This window comes from Geotrypetes seraphini, chromosome 8, assembly GCF_902459505.1.
Source record: "Geotrypetes seraphini chromosome 8, aGeoSer1.1, whole genome shotgun sequence".
Taxonomy (NCBI): Eukaryota; Metazoa; Chordata; class Amphibia; order Gymnophiona; family Dermophiidae; genus Geotrypetes; species Geotrypetes seraphini.
The window spans coordinates 33,141,575-33,160,017 of NC_047091.1; the positions used below are offsets into that span (position 1 = coordinate 33,141,575).

Here is an 18,443-nt window from a genome sequence, read left to right on the forward strand (position 1 = left end):
TCGGTCATGAGAACCTTCTGATGGGGGGGCATGTGAAAAAGTAAGCCTCTGGATAGATTGGAAGAGAGCATCCACCAGCGAAGAGACTGTCAGAGCAGGAGTGACCTGGATATGTCGAGTCGAGGGTCGGAAACCTGCGTCCATTGCGATGCCAGGGTCCACTGAGGAATTCTGAGGTGAAGTCTGGCAAAAGGAGTCAAATGTACTGTGGAAGCCATGTGACCCAGAAGAACCATCATGTGTCTCGCCGAGATAGACGGGCGAGAGGAGACTGACTAACAAAGATGGAGAAGAGTCTCCAGACGTTGTTGAGGAAGGAACGCTCCGAGTTGGACTGTATCCAGAACAGCTCCGATGAAGGGAAGTCTGAGAAGGTTGGAGATGGGATTTTGGAAAGTTGATTTCGAACCCCAGACTCTGCAGGAACCAGATAGTCCACTGGGTCACTAGGACGACTCCCTGAGACGTGGAATCCTTGATGAGCCAGTCGTCGAGGTAGGGAAACACCGGAAGACCATGGTTCTTGAGCGCTGCGGCCACCACTACCAGGCACTTGGTGAAGACTCTGGGTGACAAGGCCAGGCCGAAAGGGAGCACTCTGTACTGATAATGTAGATTTCCCACCCGAAATCTGAGGTACTGGCGGGAGGCCGAATGGATAGGAATGTGAGTGTAGGCCTCCTTTAGATCCAGAGAGCATAACCAGTCGTTCTGCTCGAGGAGGGGATAAGAGAAGCCAGGGTCAACATGCAAAATTTTTCTGACTAGGAATTTGTTGAGCACCCTGAGATCCAAAATAGGTCGCAGATCGCCCGTCTTCTTCGGAACAAGGAAGTACAAGGAGTAAAATCCCTTGTTCTACTGAGCCAGAGGAACTGGCTCGATAGCTTGGAGCTGAAGCAAAGCTTGAGCTTCGTGAAGAAGAAGGACGGTCTGGGCAGAGTTGGAAGGATACTCTCTTGGAGGATGTTCCGGAGGAACCTGATGGAACTGAAGAGAGTATCCCTCCCTGACAATGGAAAGGACCCAGAGGTCGGTGGTAATAGTCGTCCATCGGTGGAAAAAATGATGGAGACGACCTCCGATAGGGGGAAAAACGGGAAAAGGCAGAATGACTGAGGTTATGCTCTTTACTAGACAGTCAAAAAGGTTGAGGAGCCTTAGGAACAGCAGGTGGCTGAGGCTTTTGCTGTTTCTGCGGATGTTGCCTCTTGACAGGTGGACAAATGGCAGGAGCCTGTTTAGGTGGAAAACGCCGTTGGTAAATTAGAGGCGGGCGTGCAGGTCGAGGAGGAACTGGCTTTGGCTTGGGACGAAGAATAGATGTGAAAGACTTCTCATGGTCTGAAAGCTTCTTGGTGGCTGCCTCAATGAACTCAAAGAGGTCAGTGCCAGCACAAGGAACATTAGCCAGCCGGACCTGCAGGTTAGGATCCATATCGATGGTACAGAGCCATGCCAGACGCCTGATGGCCACCGAGCAAGCAGTAGCTCGAGCAGACAGCTCGAAAGCATCATAGGAGGACTGAAGAAGCTGCAGATGGAGTTGGGATAAGGATGCAAGAACTTCTTGATATTCAAACTGTGCTCGAGAATCCAAATAAGGCATGAATTTTTGGAGAACAGAGAGATAAAACTCAAAGTAGGTGATGAAATGAAAATTGTAGTTGAGGACTCTGGAGGTCATCATTGAGTTCTGGTAGATGCGACGGCCAAACCCGTCTATCGTTTTAACTTCCCTTCCCGGCGGAACAGTGGCATAAACCTGAGAAAGGTGAGAACGCTTCAAAGAAGATTCGACTAGAAGGGATTGGTGAGACAATTGAGCGTGGTCAAATCCCTTATGATGAACAGTCCTGTATCTGGAATCCAATTTGCCTGGAACAGCTGGAATGGAATAAGGAGTTTCCAGACAGCGGACAAAGGTTTAATCCAGAAGTTTGTGAAGAGGAAGTTTGAGGGATTCAGCAGGAGGTTGAGGGAGATGCATGGTCTCGAGATACTCCTTGGAAAACTTGGAGCCAGTGTCAAGTTGAATATCTAAATCAGCTGCCATCTGACGTAGAAAGGATAAAAAGGACAGCTGATCTGCCAAAGTCTGGCCTCGAGAAGGACTCGAGGACGTCGAGGCAGCATGCCCCAATGAAGATGTCGATCTTGATGGGGAAAGAGAACCCACCAGGTCTTCGAGATCCGGAAGCGGCATAGTCGAGGTATGTGGTGGGGAATATTGCAGAAAAGGCTGCTTCCGATGAGGCGAGGCATGCCTGGATGAATGCTTCGAAGAATGCCTCGAGCGATGGTGTGAGCTGTGCCTGGAAGCAGGCCTCGACATTCGAGGAGAGTGGGTACCCGCTGAAGCCCCCAAAGAATGGATAGAGCTGGAGGCAGTGGAACGAAGCAGAGGCTGTTGAGTGGAAGAACCTCGAAGCACTCGCAAAGACTTTGCTCCTTGTATCGAGTGCACGAGTTCCAACGGAGGCATGGGCAAAGACTCTGCTCCTTGCGATGCATGCCGAGATGCCAGACCAGACACTCGCAGAGACTATGCTCCCTGCAGAGAGTGTGCATATGACTGAGGCACAGGAGGCGGCTCGACCTCGCGGGAGACCTCCGAATGCCCAGGCTGGATTTGTGAGAGAAGCTTCGGTCCCATGGTAGTAAAGAGCTGAATGAATTGCTTCTCCAACAAGGTCTGGAATGAAGCCGGCAAGGATGGATCCGCGTCTCCAACGGGATCACCTGCACGGGCTTCGTGCTCCCTAGAGGCAGTGTGAGAGTGCTTGGACTTAGAAGCCTTGGGCACTTTAAGCACCACCAGGGGAATGGGATGCTGTGCTACCTGACCTGAAGAGACAGAGGAAGGCACTGCAGCAGGCGTCGAAGACATAGCTGGTACAAACGAGGCAGGTTTGATAAGGCCCGGAGCAGAAGCTATGGAAGCCTGGAGCGCATCGGACGATGACGAAAGCTCCATCGAAGACTCCATGCTGAAAAGCTGTTCCCAAAGGATGCAACGACGCTTGAAAGCACGAGGCTTAAGTGTTGAGCAAGGCCGGCACGATTTCGGGAGATGTTGAGGCCCGAGACACCGAAGACAGCGTTGATGAGGGTCCGTCAGAGAAATCGCGCGCTGGCACTTGGAACAGTTTTTAAAAACCAGTTGCAGTCCGGGACATAGGCCGAAAAAGCTCCGCCGCAAGATCGAAGCCGCGGGGCTGCGGCCACTTGGCCTGCTTGGTCGAACAAACAGAAGAAATTTTTTTTTTTTTTTTTAAAAGAAAGAAGAAAACCGGCGATTCTGAGAAAAATAAACCCAAAACCGCGGACAATGAAGGCACAAGTGAAAAACACTTCACGCAGAGAGTCGAAGACAGACTTCTCGGCTCCGTGGAAAAGTAAGAACTGAGGAGACGTGCCCGATGTCAGGCGGGAAGGCACTCACGCATGCGCGGTGCGGGCGACTCGAAACTTCGAGTTTCTTCAAGCAAATCTGCTTGTGAGGCGTCCGCATTGGGGCTCCATTGGATCACGTCACCCACTTGTGAGAATACCTGCCTGCTTGTCCTGGGATAATACAGTGCTATGCTGCTCTGAGACTATAACAAACATGTTAAACATTGCATTGAGACAATACAAATCAGAAACATTCCTCCAATGTGATTGTCCTAAATCTATATTACTGAAATTGCAAACTTTACAAAATACTGCAATTTGATTGATTTTATGGATTTAAAAAAGGTGATAGAATTACACCATATCTGCTAAAGATTCACTGGCTTCCTGTTGAAGCCAGAATTTGGTTTTCTTCTGTATGCTGTTTAAAATTTAGCATGGAGAAGCACCTCTTATGTCTTCCTTTGCCATGTGCACTTAGAAGCAAGATTACATAGCTTAAGACAGCATTTTCCTTTTCGATTCCCAGAGGTGAAAGGAACAAAATATACAAAATATTTACTTCCACTTTTGCTTACCAAGCTGCCAAACTTTGGAAAAATTTACCTGACCATATAATGTTAATGAGAACTATTCAATTTCTGTGATAAGAGTATACATGTAATAAAATACATATTTGTTCATAAAGAAGAAACTGTTGAAAGGAAGAAATTTCAGGGAGAGAGATGGAAAGAAAGAAGCACAACAGCTGGAACCAAAGATCATCATTAATTTGTACCACTTGACTCAAATGCCATTTGTGTGAGCAAGGTTTCAGATACTAAACTTTGTGGCAAAAAAACTTTTGAGTATTCATACTACAATTCCATGCTTGAGAATATCACAATGGCTCTCTAGTTATTATGTTGCATGCATATATGATAACAAATGGTGAACTAGCAACACTGCTGAAGTATTAGTTGAAGAAAATGACATCTTCATAAAGTTTATGATAAGTTACTGGCCTGAAAGACATTTGCTGGGTGCCAGACTACCACCTATTTCTGTACTCTCTTCTCCACTGGTTACATTATCTGGTCGATAATATCAGTTTCCAGAAACTATTTTGGCAAGTGTGTTGCATAAACACAATAAAATGCAATAAATGAATAATAAAAGCAAGCAAACGGACCTCCTGATTCACATGAAATGCCGAAACCACCTTCGGCAAAAACAAAGAACAGTGCACAAGGAAACTCCAATCTCTGAAATATTGAGGAAAGGCTCTTGAGGAGAAAAAATGCCTTAAGTGTCAAGTCCACTAGGGATGCTGCTTCCAAAGGCTTGAACGGAGCATTAGTGAGGCCTTTAAGAACCACATTGAGGTTCCATGAAGGGAACGGTGGTTTAAGCAGTGGTCTAACTTGGAGAGCAACCTTCAGAAATCTGGCAACATCCGGATGAGACACCAGTGTAGAACCACGGACCCATGCCCTGAAACAGGAGAGCCCAGCCATCTAGACCTGACGCAAAGCCACAGTGAGGTCCTTATCAAGGCCCACCTGGAGAAAAGCCAGCACCATTGAAACCAGAAAGAATGGCTCCACCAATGCTGGAAAGTTTTCCACGCTTTAGCATAGGCAGAAACAATAGTCCGACTTCTTAAGACTTGAAAAGGGTGGCAATGACCATTTCTGAATAACCTTTACACTCTTAACATTTCATGTTCAATAGCCATGCCATAAATGCAAAGTGATCTGGATGCATACTGGATCCTGTGAATGCAGGTCTGGAAGCACCTGCAACCTGAGGTCTTGGCCTGATCAAAGCTGCATACCACGGCCTGCGAGGCCAATCTGAAGCTACCAAAATAACACTTTCTTGATGAGCTGCTATCCACTGAATGACTCAGCCTATCATGAATCAGGGAGGAAAAACATATAACAGGACTCTCCAAGGTCATTGCTGGACTAACGCATCCAATCAGTCGCTTCTAGGCTCAACTCTTCAACTAAAGAATCTGTCTGCCTTCTTGTTCTTTGCTGTTGCCATTGAGGTCTAAGTGAGGATGACCTCAGCGCTGAATAGCAGCCTGAAATGCTACCGGAGACAGCGCCCATTCGCCCGGATACAAGGTTTGTCTGCTGAGGAAGTTCGCCTGCACATTGTCCACACCCGCAACCTGCATCGCCGGGATAACTTATATTCAGTAGTCCCACACCGACGGGGCTGACTTGTTCAAGAGACAAGAAATATGAGAGCACAGCTTGTCTGCTTGCCTCCAGTAGACAGACTTGGCTAACAGCCATGCCAAACAGGACTCCCTTATCGCGCTCAAGAGCCATGCCCGTAAGAGCAAAGTGACGCAGATCTAGAGAATGACACGGGGGAAAAAAAATTTGTCCCCCCTCTCCACCCCATCCCCATGAACTAGGTCCCCATCCCCACAATTTATCTAATCCCATCTGCACAAGCCTCAAATAGTTTTATATTGAGCTTATTTTAATAAAGTATAAAAAGAAACAATATTCTGTACAATTGTCATTTTATAAATCAGAGTTCTGGCTGCTGAACTAGAGGAAGAGCTCTTCAGCTGGCAGGGCTTTGTTTATAAACGGTTTATCAACACAGCTACAATACTACTTTATCCTCATCTTCTTGTCATTCCCTTCCATCCACTGTCTGCCTTCTCTCTGTCTCTTCCATATGGCATTTGCTCTATTTCTATGCCTCTAGCAGAAACTGTCTGCCTCTCCCTTCCATCTTTCCCTCCCCTACGGTCCTCCCATAGTCTGGCATCTGTCTTCTTCCCTTCCATCTCTCACTCCCTCCCCAGGTGGTTTTTAGCATCTCTCTCCTCCTTTTCTCTCTTCAGATCTGGTATCTGTCTCCTCCCCATCCCCCAATGCTCTGGTATCTCTCTCCTCTCCCTTCCTTTTCTGCTATTCCTTCTCAATTTGTTTTCTACCTCGTCTACTTTTTTACTTTCCAGTCTTCAATGCCCCTTTCATTGCGTCTACCTACAACTTGCCACCTCTTACCCTCACTAACTCTATACTCTTCCCCCAATCCAGCATGTGCCTTTTTTTTTCCTTTATCTCCTTCCATCCAGTATGTGCTCCATCTCCCTCTCCTCCCCTCTCTCTTCCTCTAGTTCAGCAGCCAGAGCTCTGATTTATAAAACAACAATTATACAGAATATTGTTTCTTTTTACACTTTAATAAAATAAGTTCAGTATCAAACTATTTGAAGCTAGTGCGGATGGGATCAGATGGTTTGTGAGGACGGGGTGGAAACGGGGACAAATGTCATTCTCTAATCAAGAGGGGCATGAAACTCTCCTGGGGCCACTGCTGCAATAACTGAACGCACAGTCTTTATTCGGAATCTTGAGAGCCACATTCATGTGCTGAAGATTCAGAATAGGTCTCCAATCTTCTGAGCCTGTTTTCGGCACGATACAATAAATGGAGTATCTGCCCGAGCCATCGAGCAGTATTGGCTCTTTAGCTTGAATATCTAGCAAGCAACTGAACAGTGGCTTGAACCAGAGCGCTTTGTCCAGGCGACCTGGAGAGTTCACAAACCAATCTAGAGGTCAAGCAAATTCCAGCTTGTAACTCGACCGAATAATGTCCAAGACCCACTGGTTGGATGTAATGCACATCCAGGCAGGAAGAAATGCTGAGAGTTGGCTCCCTATCTGCGGAGGGGCATCCGTCAGCCTGGCATCATTTAGCCTTACTGGTAGAGGGTGCTGAACCGAAGGTGGAAAGCTGGGAATGCCTGTAGTCAGTGTAGCGTCGTCTGGAGCCCTGGGAAAATCTCTACGATGTGGCATTTGTATATGGAACCCTAGAGGGGTCTACTATTGGCCAGAGTCCCAGGGCAATCCATCACTGAATCCATAAGGTTGTCCAAACCTATGCCAAATAATTGCCCCTTAAAAGGCAGCCTAGCCAAAGTAGCCTTGGAAGTGAATCACCAGCCCATTGGCAGACAGAGATGCAGTACGCCAACACCTTTGCCTCTCATAAGATCATACAATTCATCTGCCATATAATCTATCCCAGCCATCAGAAGTTGAGGAGGGGGGGGGAGGAGATCTACTGCCTCACTCTCTAGGGTGTGCAGTCAAGAGAGACAGGCACGTGCCACAAACAACGTCGCCGAAGCAGCCTTGATACCTAAAGTAGCTGCATCAAAAACTTTCACGAGAACTACATCCACAAGGCAGTCCTGGATGTCCTTTAACACACCACCACCCGCACTGGGGAGAAAGGTGCATTGAATCACCTGCGCCACCAAAGAATCCACCCTGGGCTGAACCAAAAGCTGCCGACATTCCTGTGCCACAGGATATGAGACATAGCTCTAGCAATTTTCAGAGAATCCTCCAGAGAGTCAAACTACTTTGAGACAAGAACACTCATATCACGGTGCCAGGGAAAGGTAGCTGACTGCGAGCACACACCACATTGCAAGGAAGTAGTGGATGGAGCCAGCTGAGTGAATAAATTAAATTCCTGGAATGATTCAGAAATGAGGTCTGGCAGGGTCGCAAACTTAAATAACATAACAAATTATTATATACCGCAACTACTTTATGGTTCTGTGCAGTTTACAAATCAAGAAATACTAACAGTATAGCAGATCATAAAGGTATTTACCAAAAAAAATATGTTTTCAACATTTTTCTGAAGGCTGAATAGAAGGTGAGAAATAATATGTAAGTATTAACTTGTTTTTCCCATAGAGTTGCTCGATCTGCCAACATTTTACCAAAAAATTGTTTGTAAACACATCCCTTTACTGATGGAAAATCAAAGAAGCGTACTATCTGTAGATGTTTCCTGTTTACAAAATTTGAAATGATCAAAAAGATAACTTGGCAATAGTCTGTTCAAAACTTTAACACACATACAACCAAATCTGAAAATTACTCTAGCCTCCACACAGTATTACTACTAATCATAATTTATATAGCACTGAAAGGCGTATACAGCGCAATACTTGATAGACATGACATATAGGGTTGGGGATGTAGCTCCTGATCTCCTACTTTGAGAAGCGCTGTACCTGCAAACAAGGGATCAGTAAGGGTGATATCAGCATCCGGGTCCCCCAGATCAGGGTCAAGCAGCACAAAATCCACAGCAGTCTGAGGAGAGGCCATGCCCAGAGGCACCACACTACTAAGATGCCACAGAGGCGGATTGAGACTGTTCAGGGGAGAACACTTGGTCTGAAACTCTGACCACAAAAATGTCAAATTTTGAAAAAGTGTCCGACTCCTGGATTTCTTTGGCTGTGAAGGATCTGCAGCCTGGCTGACGAAAGTACCAACTATGCCGAGCCCCCAAAACAACTATAGCCACCCCGCCAGGCTAGCTGAGCGTTTGGTCACTTGCTTCAACAGGGAGAAGCTAAGTTGGGCACTGTAAACCCCCCTCCCACACACAAGGACGCTCTAAAAGCGCTAAATTTGTGCAATCCTGGCAAGAATCCACATGAGAAGAGCCTAAGGAATCCATCCCAGCAATTTCCCTGGCAAAATTTGCAGTTTTGAAGAAGCAGAGAACTTTAGAAAAAAAAAAAAAATAAAGATTGTTAAAAATCCAAGATGGCCACCGTCAAAAAAATTCACACCAAAATCACAATGTTTTTCACACTTGCCAAACAGTAAAAATGTCAATTTTAGGATTTTCAGGAGGGGAAAATAGGGGAACATTTAGAAACCTTCAAAGCCCCACTTTTCCAACCTCCCGATGTCTCTCACAGGCTATTAGCCTGTGTACTTACTGTGACCAGACAGGATCTGTACTGCAGCCTGCTTACAGCTCTCACAATAGCTGGATGAGAAATATCACTGCCACAATGCTGGGAATGCTTCTGGAAAGCTGATCCATAGGCTGCCAGACTCCTATGTCTGACTGCATCTCCAGCCCTACGGACCAACAGATGCGCATCGGGATGGGCGTAGGCTCGATAACGCAGACGGCACACTGTGAAACCTCGCCGACCCTCCTAAGAGCGCCTAAAAGCCTGTACTTGACCCCTGATTAACAGGAGGTGAGACCACCTCAGGGATGGCCTTGAGCTCCAGAGAAACTATACAGGTTGGCTAACAGGTACTCAGAGGGATCGGCAAGTCTGGGAATTCTCAACCAGGCAGAGCTTCAAATAAGCTCCAAGCACTAAATTGCCTGAAAAGGTGATGAAATTCCATCAAATTAAAATAAAATGGGGAGTGCAGAACAAGCACTCCTGCAGGTATGCATTCAGAAGGAAAGAACTGAAGGCGGAGCTAGAGAGCCCAGTAAAGTATAACAGAGGCAGAGTGAACAATCTGGAGTGGATTCCTTCTTCAGTAGCATGCGGCTATAGGAAATAACCCTACTGTCCAGAATGTCTCACCTATTGCACTGGAAACAGTATAATATAGTACTGAACGATAATGAAGTAAAAGCGAAATGATGTAACTGATACAAAAACGTCACATGAATGTTATTTGTGAAACTTGTAAAATAAAAATAAATAATGAATAAATACGGTATACCTACTTTTGGCCCTCCTGTAGATATGGGAGGCTTTGGTTATTTGGCTAAAAAGGCAGTAAACGTGGAAGTCCTGCCCAGGGGATGGACATACGTGTCTTTTGCTTTGCTGAAACAATAGCTGGCAAAGTTAAAGGAAAGAAGTCGAGTGTGGTATGTTGATAAAGAGGACATGCAGAAACTGCATTAAGAGACTTAAAGGTTTATAGGAAAAACTGCTCAACATTTCTATATACTGAAGAACCAGAGCAGAACCAGAGAAAAGAGACACAAACATGAAGGAAAGCAATATAACCCCCTACACTGGCATCCTATTTGACTTGATTAGGTTGTGAGCTCATTGAAGCAGGGACTGTCTTCTTTGTGACTCTGTACAGCGCTGCATGTTTGGTAGCGCTCTAGAAATACAAGTAGTAGCAGATTGACAACTAATTTCAGCAGACTACTTAGGAGTAGCCAAACTATAGGGCCAGAGAAGATGCATCCCAGTGTATTAAGGAATGCATGGGTATTCTGGAGGCTCTACTGTCAGATGTTTTAAATCAATTCTTTAAAGAAGTACTTTTCAACTCAGTCCTTGGGGCACACCCACTCAGGTTTACAAGATATCCATAATGAATATGCTAACCAAAGTGGCAGTACATGCAAGTCAGCTAAGTTTTCAGGGTATGTCCTGTGGAGTGGGTTGAGAAGCACTGCCTTAAGACACAGAAATACGTCTGAAGGAATGAAGATGGGCAGATGTAAGAGGCTGTGGTGGCTAAGAATTTTAGGTCCATTAGTCTAATCTCAGTGTTGATAAATTAAGAGTCATTACTAAACACAAGAAACTGCAGTTTATGGAATCCAATGGATTACAGGATGAAGACTCCGTTTTACCAGAGTTGGATCACAAGAGAGTGCTAGATGGTACTTTTGAATTTTAGCAAGGTCTTTAGTGCTGCTTCATATGATAAACAAACCAAGTGCCTTTAGTATGTGTTCAAAAGAAACTGAGTCAGAAACTTAAGTGATGTGACAAACAGATGTCAGAAGGATTTATATTTTTGGCAAATGAAAAGAAAAACCTGCAATAAGCCAAGCCACTTCCAAGGATGTCAAAAACATGCAAGCCTTAAGCTGTAAAAAAAAAAAAAAAAAAAAAAAAATCACAAGAAAGCAGCACAGCATATGGGGTGAAGTCCTATGCACAAAAGAAGAGCAGGGTATTGGGTTGATCAAACCCAATTACCTTAAGGTTAAAGGACCAAGACTTGTGTGTGGTTTAGAAGAGAGTTCCTCCTTTTTAATGGCTGAACTCAAGGCCACTGCATAAAGGGATAGAAGAATCAGCCAGTGAAAAGAAACTGCTTGATTTCACTTAAGCACCTGGCTTCTGCAGAGGACTTTCTTTGAAGTTTGAAGAGGCATTTTGAGTTTCAGTGTTCCTGGAAATAATATTTTCTGGCTTTCAATGACATTCTTCCATACTCAAAGCAGTTAACCTGCTAATGAGCAAGGCCTAGATCCTATGCATCTCATTTATCATCCTGCAGGTGCAAGTAGGAAAGAGACAGAATCCAGGCTAATAGTCTCAGTCATGGCATCACACTGAGGAATTGAAAGAAAATAAATTTAATTTAAAAACTTTTATGTTAAAAACAAAAACAACACAAAGAGGAGAAATGAACAAAAACAAGGGAGAAAATGTCATAAGTTTTTAATGAAGGCAAAGCTTTGTTTCACCTCTTAAGCAGAACACCCAGAGTTAAGTGCTACCGAGTACAGTAGAAACCAAACCTGTTCAAAACTCTAGTTTTGAGCTCTGGGAGAGCTGTTCTGTCTTGGTGCTATCAGATGTTGACATTCACTCACATGGCTAATTACAGAGAGAAATCCCAGGGCAAAACCCAATGTCATCATTACTGCACTGAAGCAGATGAATAGTAAATTTTCTAAAAGGCTGCTCATACAATTTGAGAAATTACATTAGTTTACTTTTAGAGAGCTAATGCCAATTAATACTACTGTTCTGTAAAAAGAAATCCTTGCTTACAAGGGGAATTATAAAGCACAGACTAGGAAAATAAATCTGAGCAAATTTGTATGCAGATATCAAGCAACTAAACTAAGCTGAAATTGTACTGAACAATTAAAACAGTTCTCTTACTTGCTTGCAATGGACTACAACTACCCTAAGGCAGTTCTGTCTCCATGCTACTTTGGACTATAATGTGCCAAGAAAGCACTTTCCTGTTACTCCTCAATGTATTCATGTCAAGTAAAATTCCACACAGAAAATCAAAGCTGCCACTAAATACTACAGATTTTGCCCCTACATCAATCCCCAAATCATCAAATTTGTGTACTTACACAAGACTGAATAAAGATCTTTAGTCTGGAGGATACATCAGGCACGGCTCCTTTAATCTTGGCCATCATTGAACTTGGTCTTGATCTTTTATTTTAAGTGCTTGTCAAAAGAACTTGTATGAAGTGCTTGCCCAATATGAGAGATGATTTTAGCTTTTACTTTGAGGCAAAAAAAAAAAAAAAAAATCCCCCTTTTTGTAGATAAACCGAAGCTTTGTCTCCTATTATGGCTTGTCCTTCTTCCAGCTTTTCTTTATATTTTCTTTTCCCAAACTCTCCCTTCTCTTCAAGCCTGATCATTAAGAGGTCTTTGGGTTGTCTACTTGTCTTAATTGTTGAACTCTACTCTAAAGGTTCTTTCATGCTTTCTCTGTGGGGTCGTCATTACTGTACAGCTTTACAATCTCTGAGATAACAACAGAGGACAGTACAATTAGGGGATGGTACTTAAAAATGCTTACCTCAGTTCAATACAGTGTTTAACAATGAATGCTAAAAATTCTGTGTAGTATTTTAAGTAGCTTCAAAAGCTTTATTTTCAGTATTATCAGATATATATATATATCAGCACTAAATGCAACTGACTTACTGAGGCAGTCAGTAACTAATATGTAAGCATCAATATTTAAAATACAACAAATAATTAAAATGTATAAAACAAGACTACAAAATATTTAATGATTTTAATGTCTTCTTTGTAAAGAAAACTTACCCCTCCTTTTACTAAGCCACGATAGAGGCTTCTACTGCAGCCCAGAGAGTCAGTGCATTTAGCACTCTGGGCCATGGTAGAAACTTCTAACATGGTTTAGTAAAAGGGGGATTAATTTGTTATTAGAACTAAAAATATGAAAAGGAAAACAAAGTTTACAACAAAGAAGTATGGTGGTACATTGAGATGAATTACCTCACACAAACTTGTATTTCAAGCTTCACCACCATTCACAAACCAGTTGACTGAGGAAAGGATATTGAACATAAGCAAATCCTCTTGGACGACGAGTGTAGAAATCAAGCGGAACATAAACATCAACTATAGGACCATAGCGACCAAACTCACGACGCAATTCTTCAGACCTAAAATAAAGCAAACACTAATACAGTATTTCTTCATAGCCATGTAAGCACAAATGGCCAAACAAAGTTACCCAGTACTTTATCCTTATGCAATTAAATGCTAACAGATAGCAAATCAGAGAAAATATTTTTTCAGAGTAGTCAAACCATGGAATTTGCCGATAGAGGATGCCATGAAAGTAGAATAGTAGGTGGGTTTAAAGGTAAAATTATGTCTTACCTGGTAATTTTCTTTCCCTTAGGTCACAGCAGATGAATCCAGACACATGGGTTAAGTCTACCCATCAGCAGGCGGATACAAAGAACACCAAAGCTCTTATCCATCACCTCAGATTGCATGCTCCTTCCTTCTCCAGTATCGCTATCAAAGCATCAAAAGGAGCATAAGAATTGTCACTACTGGGTCAGACCAGGGGTCCATCGCGCCCAGCAGTCCGTTCCCACAGCGGCCCCCAGGTCAAAGACCAGAGCCTTAACCGAGATCAACCCTACCTGCATACATTGCGGTTCAGCAGGAACTTGTCCAACCTTGTCTTGAAACCCTGGAGGGTGTTTTCCCCTATAACAACCTCCGGAAGAGCGTTCCGATTTTCCACCACACTTTGGGTGAAGAAGAACTTCTTTACGTTTGTACAGAATCTATCTCCTTTTTAACTTTAGAGAGTGCCCTCTTGTTCTTCCTACCTTGGAGAGGGTGAACATGTTTTTATCTACAAAGTCTATTCCCTTCAGTATCTTGAATGTTTCTATCATGTCCCCTCTGTCTCCTCTTTTTGAGGGAGAAAAGGCCCAGTTTCTCTAATCTCTCGCTGTACGGCAACTCCTCCAGCCCCTTAACCATTTTAGTTGCTCTTCTCTGGACCCTTTCGAATAGTACTGTGTCCTTCTTCATGTACGGCGACCAGTGCTGGACGCAGTGTTCCAGGTGAGGGCGTTCCATGGCCAGGTAGAGAGGCATGATAACCTTCTCCGATCTGTTCGTGATCCCTTTCTTAATCATTCCTAGCATTCTGTTCGCCCTCTTCGCCGCCGCTGCACATTGCATGGATGGCTTCATCAAGCATTCAAGTCAAGACTCTCTCCTCACACTACTCCTGCGAACAAGTTCACCCTACAAAACAAAGAGCGAACAGCAGAGAGACAGATATCAACTCTCCATACCAAGGGCGGAGCTCTGGATTCATCTGCTCTAACTAAAGGTAAGAAAATTACAAGGTAAAACAACTGGCTGATTTAGAACTGGAAGTGAGGAGAGCTACCGCCCGAGTAGTGTCAGTATTGCAGTCTCTGGGTTGGGTGGTCAACACCGCCAAAAGCCACCTGGAACCGATGCAATGTCAGCAGCAGACTAATCCAGATGCATGGGATAGGCACGTGGGATCTCTTAGAGAGACGAATAGATAAAGGTTACTGCGGATAGACAGAATGGATGGGCCATTTGACTTTTATCTGTCATCATGTTCTTATGTTTCTATCCTCAAATAGGGTGGTTAAACACCGTTGCAAGGACAGTTGAAGAATCTACTCTATAATGTCTCACAAAGGAATGAACTGGCGACCAATTGGCCACTCAGCAAATGTCTCCCAAGGAATATGCACAAGACTCTGTCCAGGACACTGCTAACTACCCTAGTAGAATGCACTCTTAAAGACAGAGGCAACTGCTTGCCTGCCAACAAGTAGGTTGTTGAGATCACTTCCCTAATCCATTAAGCTACTGTGGCTTTCGAAGCCATGACATCTTTGTGAGGTCCCCTGAACAGAACAAACAAGTGGTCAGAATGATGAAACTCATTCACGACTTGCAAGTAGTGCAGCAAGATCCTCCTCACATCTAGGAAGTGTAGTTGATGAAAACTGTTCTGGTAAAATTCTTCCCAAAAGGACAGTAGAAACAATGGCTGATTCATGTGAAATGCAGATACCACCTTAGGTAAAAAGGGTGAAACTGTACGAACCGAGAACCCAGCTTCTGAGACTCTTCTTGCAGACAAGATGACGACCAAAAAGACTGGTCAGTGAGATCATTGTGTAGCTCGCTGAAGAGGCTCAAAGGGAGCCTTCTGCAGTGCCCTTAGTACAAAGTTCAGCTTCCACTCTAGGAATGGCCTTCTCAAGGGAAACTCATCACTTTGAGGAAGCGAACAATATTAGGGTAAGCCGTCAGTGAAGAATTTTGAACTCTCCCTCAAAAGCACATCAATGCTGCAACTTGAACCCACAAGGAACTGGCAGATAATCCCTTCTGACATCCCTCCTGCAGAAGGATAAGATTTGTGGCAATGTAGCCCAAAATAGAGATAACGTAGACTGAGAGCACCAAGACTTAAACAAGTGTCATACTCTGGTGTAAGCTGCCGACGTGGATCACTTACGAGACCATAGCAAAGTGGAAATAACAGAATCAGAAAATCCCCTTTTTTTCCAACCTCACCCACTCAAGAGCCAAGCCATAAGACCAAAGCAGAACGGGTTTTCCATGAGAACTAGCCCCTTATAAAGTAGGTCCGGAGCCATAAGGGCTCGCCCACCACCAGGCATATCAGGTCCCGTTGCCAATCCAGGGCACCAAGAACAACTCGACTCCGATGCCTCCCAATTCAGAAAATGACCCTTCCAATCTTTTTCACTCGGGCGGTTTTTTCAGCATGTCACCTATCGGCTAATCACCCAAGGCTTTTTTCTTTTGATAATTTTCTGCTTTACCAAAATTGGACCCCTGACGAAGGTTAGTCCGAAACACGGACCGTGTTGGGTCCCTCACCTGGTAAAAGGTTTTTAACCTAAATTTACTTGTCATAATAAAGCCTGCCTGCATCGTGTACAAGGTCTGCAGTTTTTTGCTTTGTTTGTCCTTCCAATCAACAGCCATGGTGGGAACACATAAAGAGGAGGCTCGGAGGACCAGGAGAGAAAGCAAGCATCTACCCCGTCCAACTCCCGTTCTCGCCTATTGCTGAAGCAGCAAGGAACCTTAAAGTTGCAGTGGGATGCCATCAAATCCAACTGCAGAAGACCCTATTTCTTGGAGATGAGCCGAAAGGCCGCTGGGGACAGTTTCCACTCCAACTGTCCAGTGTTTTCCAGCAGTCAAACCTAGCCCCCAAATGAAGGGCGCTTCACAATAGCTCCTTTAGAACCCTTGACAAAGCCTTTGTATGGCGAAACAGGTCCCATCAGGCTGGCTAGTAATTCTGCATATTAAAGATAAGTGATAAAACTTACTATGACAATGCTTTATTGAAATCCAATTATAGAGTAAATTAGCAACAGTAAGATTCTGGCAAAATATTAAGGAGATGGTGATGACAAGGTTCAATAATTAAGACTAACCCATTTAGTTTTAACATTACATATGTATGTATTAAATCAAGCGGGTTTCTGAGACCCTTTACCCTCCTTTCTTATATATTACACTCTGAAGTGGGATGATTTTTATTTGTGGAAGGCTCCATTTAATCTCACTTCATCATTTTTCTTTATCCTGTTAGTGACACCAATGGAAGCCCATTGCCGAGATTGACAGGGTTGAGCCACCATGAAATGCTGCCATCCGGGCTCCAACCAAGGTGAACGTCATAATCCCCGGTACGGGGACACAAGTTTGAGAGTAGGAGCCAGATCTGAGTTATCAGTTTGGTTCTCCTAGCTTCCAGAAGGAAGACCATCCCTCGAACTGTACTGAATACCGCTCTCAGATACTCCAGACATTGCATCGGTTCCAGGTGGCTTTAGGTGATGTTGACCACCCAACTTAGAGACTACAATACAGACACTACTCGGGCGGCAGCTCTCCTCACTTCCAGTGCTGAATCAGACAAAACAGCCAATTGTCAAGGTATGGATGTACCTCGAGTCCCTTCCAGCAGTGGAACGCTGCCACCACAATGTCCTGGGGGTGGTGAACAACCCAAAGGGTATGGACATGAACTAGAAGTGCTGTCCCAGGACCGCAAACCAGAGCTGTGGAGTCTGAGACAATTTTGGGTACCGGGAGTCAGAGTCGTGGGTACCAGAAACTGAGGAGTCAAGAGTCAAAGGATTTATCTACCGACTCTACAGCCCTGCCGCAAACTGAAGAAAACGGAGAGGCCAGATGGGAATATGCAAATAGACCTCTGTGATGTCCAGGGAGGTAAAGAATTCCCCCAGTTGCACTGCTGCAATCACAGAGCACAGGGCTTCCTTCCTGAAGTGTTACCCACAGGAATTGGTTGGCTAGCTTGAGGTCGAGTACAGGTCGAAAGGAGCCTCCCAGGGCCAATGCTCAAAGTATATCCCATAGCCACCCAATAAGCCTAAGCCCCCCAGGCCACAACCAAAGTATAGTAGAATCACGATTAACTGGTACTCAAGCCAACACTCTCACCCAACTGGAGGTGGGACAGGAACCCCAAAAAACACCCTTCCTCCCTCTAGCCTCCAAAGCAGCAGCACTGGTCCTGAGCTTTGAACTGCCTCCCCCCTCCAGCCCCGAAACAGTCCTAAGACACAACCCCCCTCCCTCCCTAACCTGAAGGAGCATCGGCAGCGCTGAAAATAGGTATACGACCAGCCCCAGCAGGGCCTTTCTTCTGATGCGTCACTTCCAACATGACAGAGTAAAGGCCCTGCCACTTCGGTAAGTGAAGGGGGTCCAGGAGGCCAAACCCACATTGGGGGGGGAGGGGAGAGAAGGGTTGGACCAGAAGTGTGTGGTTGGGGGGGGGGGTGGGTCCAGCAGGTCCATCAGGGTGCAGGCGAGGCAAGATGGATGCTGGACTCATAAATAAGTCAATTAACCTTGTTCTTATGTGACAGGAAGGCATATATTAAGCAGTCTGTGGGCTCTCTAGCAACTCCCAGCAATATATTTCTACAACGGTAGTAAAAGAAATATCTTGCACACACACTAAGCTTAAACCTGCTGTATTAGTAGCAAAGCGATCACCACTTTTTCTTTTCCTGACATCTCCATTTGCACTGTCTCAAATTAAAAAAATAAATAAACACTAATGAGACGAAACCGAACACGCAAAAAGCAGCAGCACAATTCTGTCGCCATCCCCCCCCCCCCACACTATTGCTGGGGTTCCAGCACA

The 18,443-nt window shown here is 44.7% G+C and overlaps 1 protein-coding gene across 2 annotated transcripts in view; it reads right to left on the minus strand.

Annotated features, from left to right (window-relative positions):
• SRSF10 (serine and arginine rich splicing factor 10) overlaps positions 1–18,443 on the minus strand; it is a 44,564-nt gene that overhangs the window by 24,366 nt on the left and 1,755 nt on the right. For both annotated transcript variants that reach the window (XM_033954510.1, XM_033954511.1), the window contains exon 2: positions 13,258–13,362. In XM_033954510.1, coding sequence (XP_033810401.1) covers positions 13,258–13,362 — 105 coding nt within the window. The remainder of the gene's footprint in view (positions 1–13,257; positions 13,363–18,443) is intronic.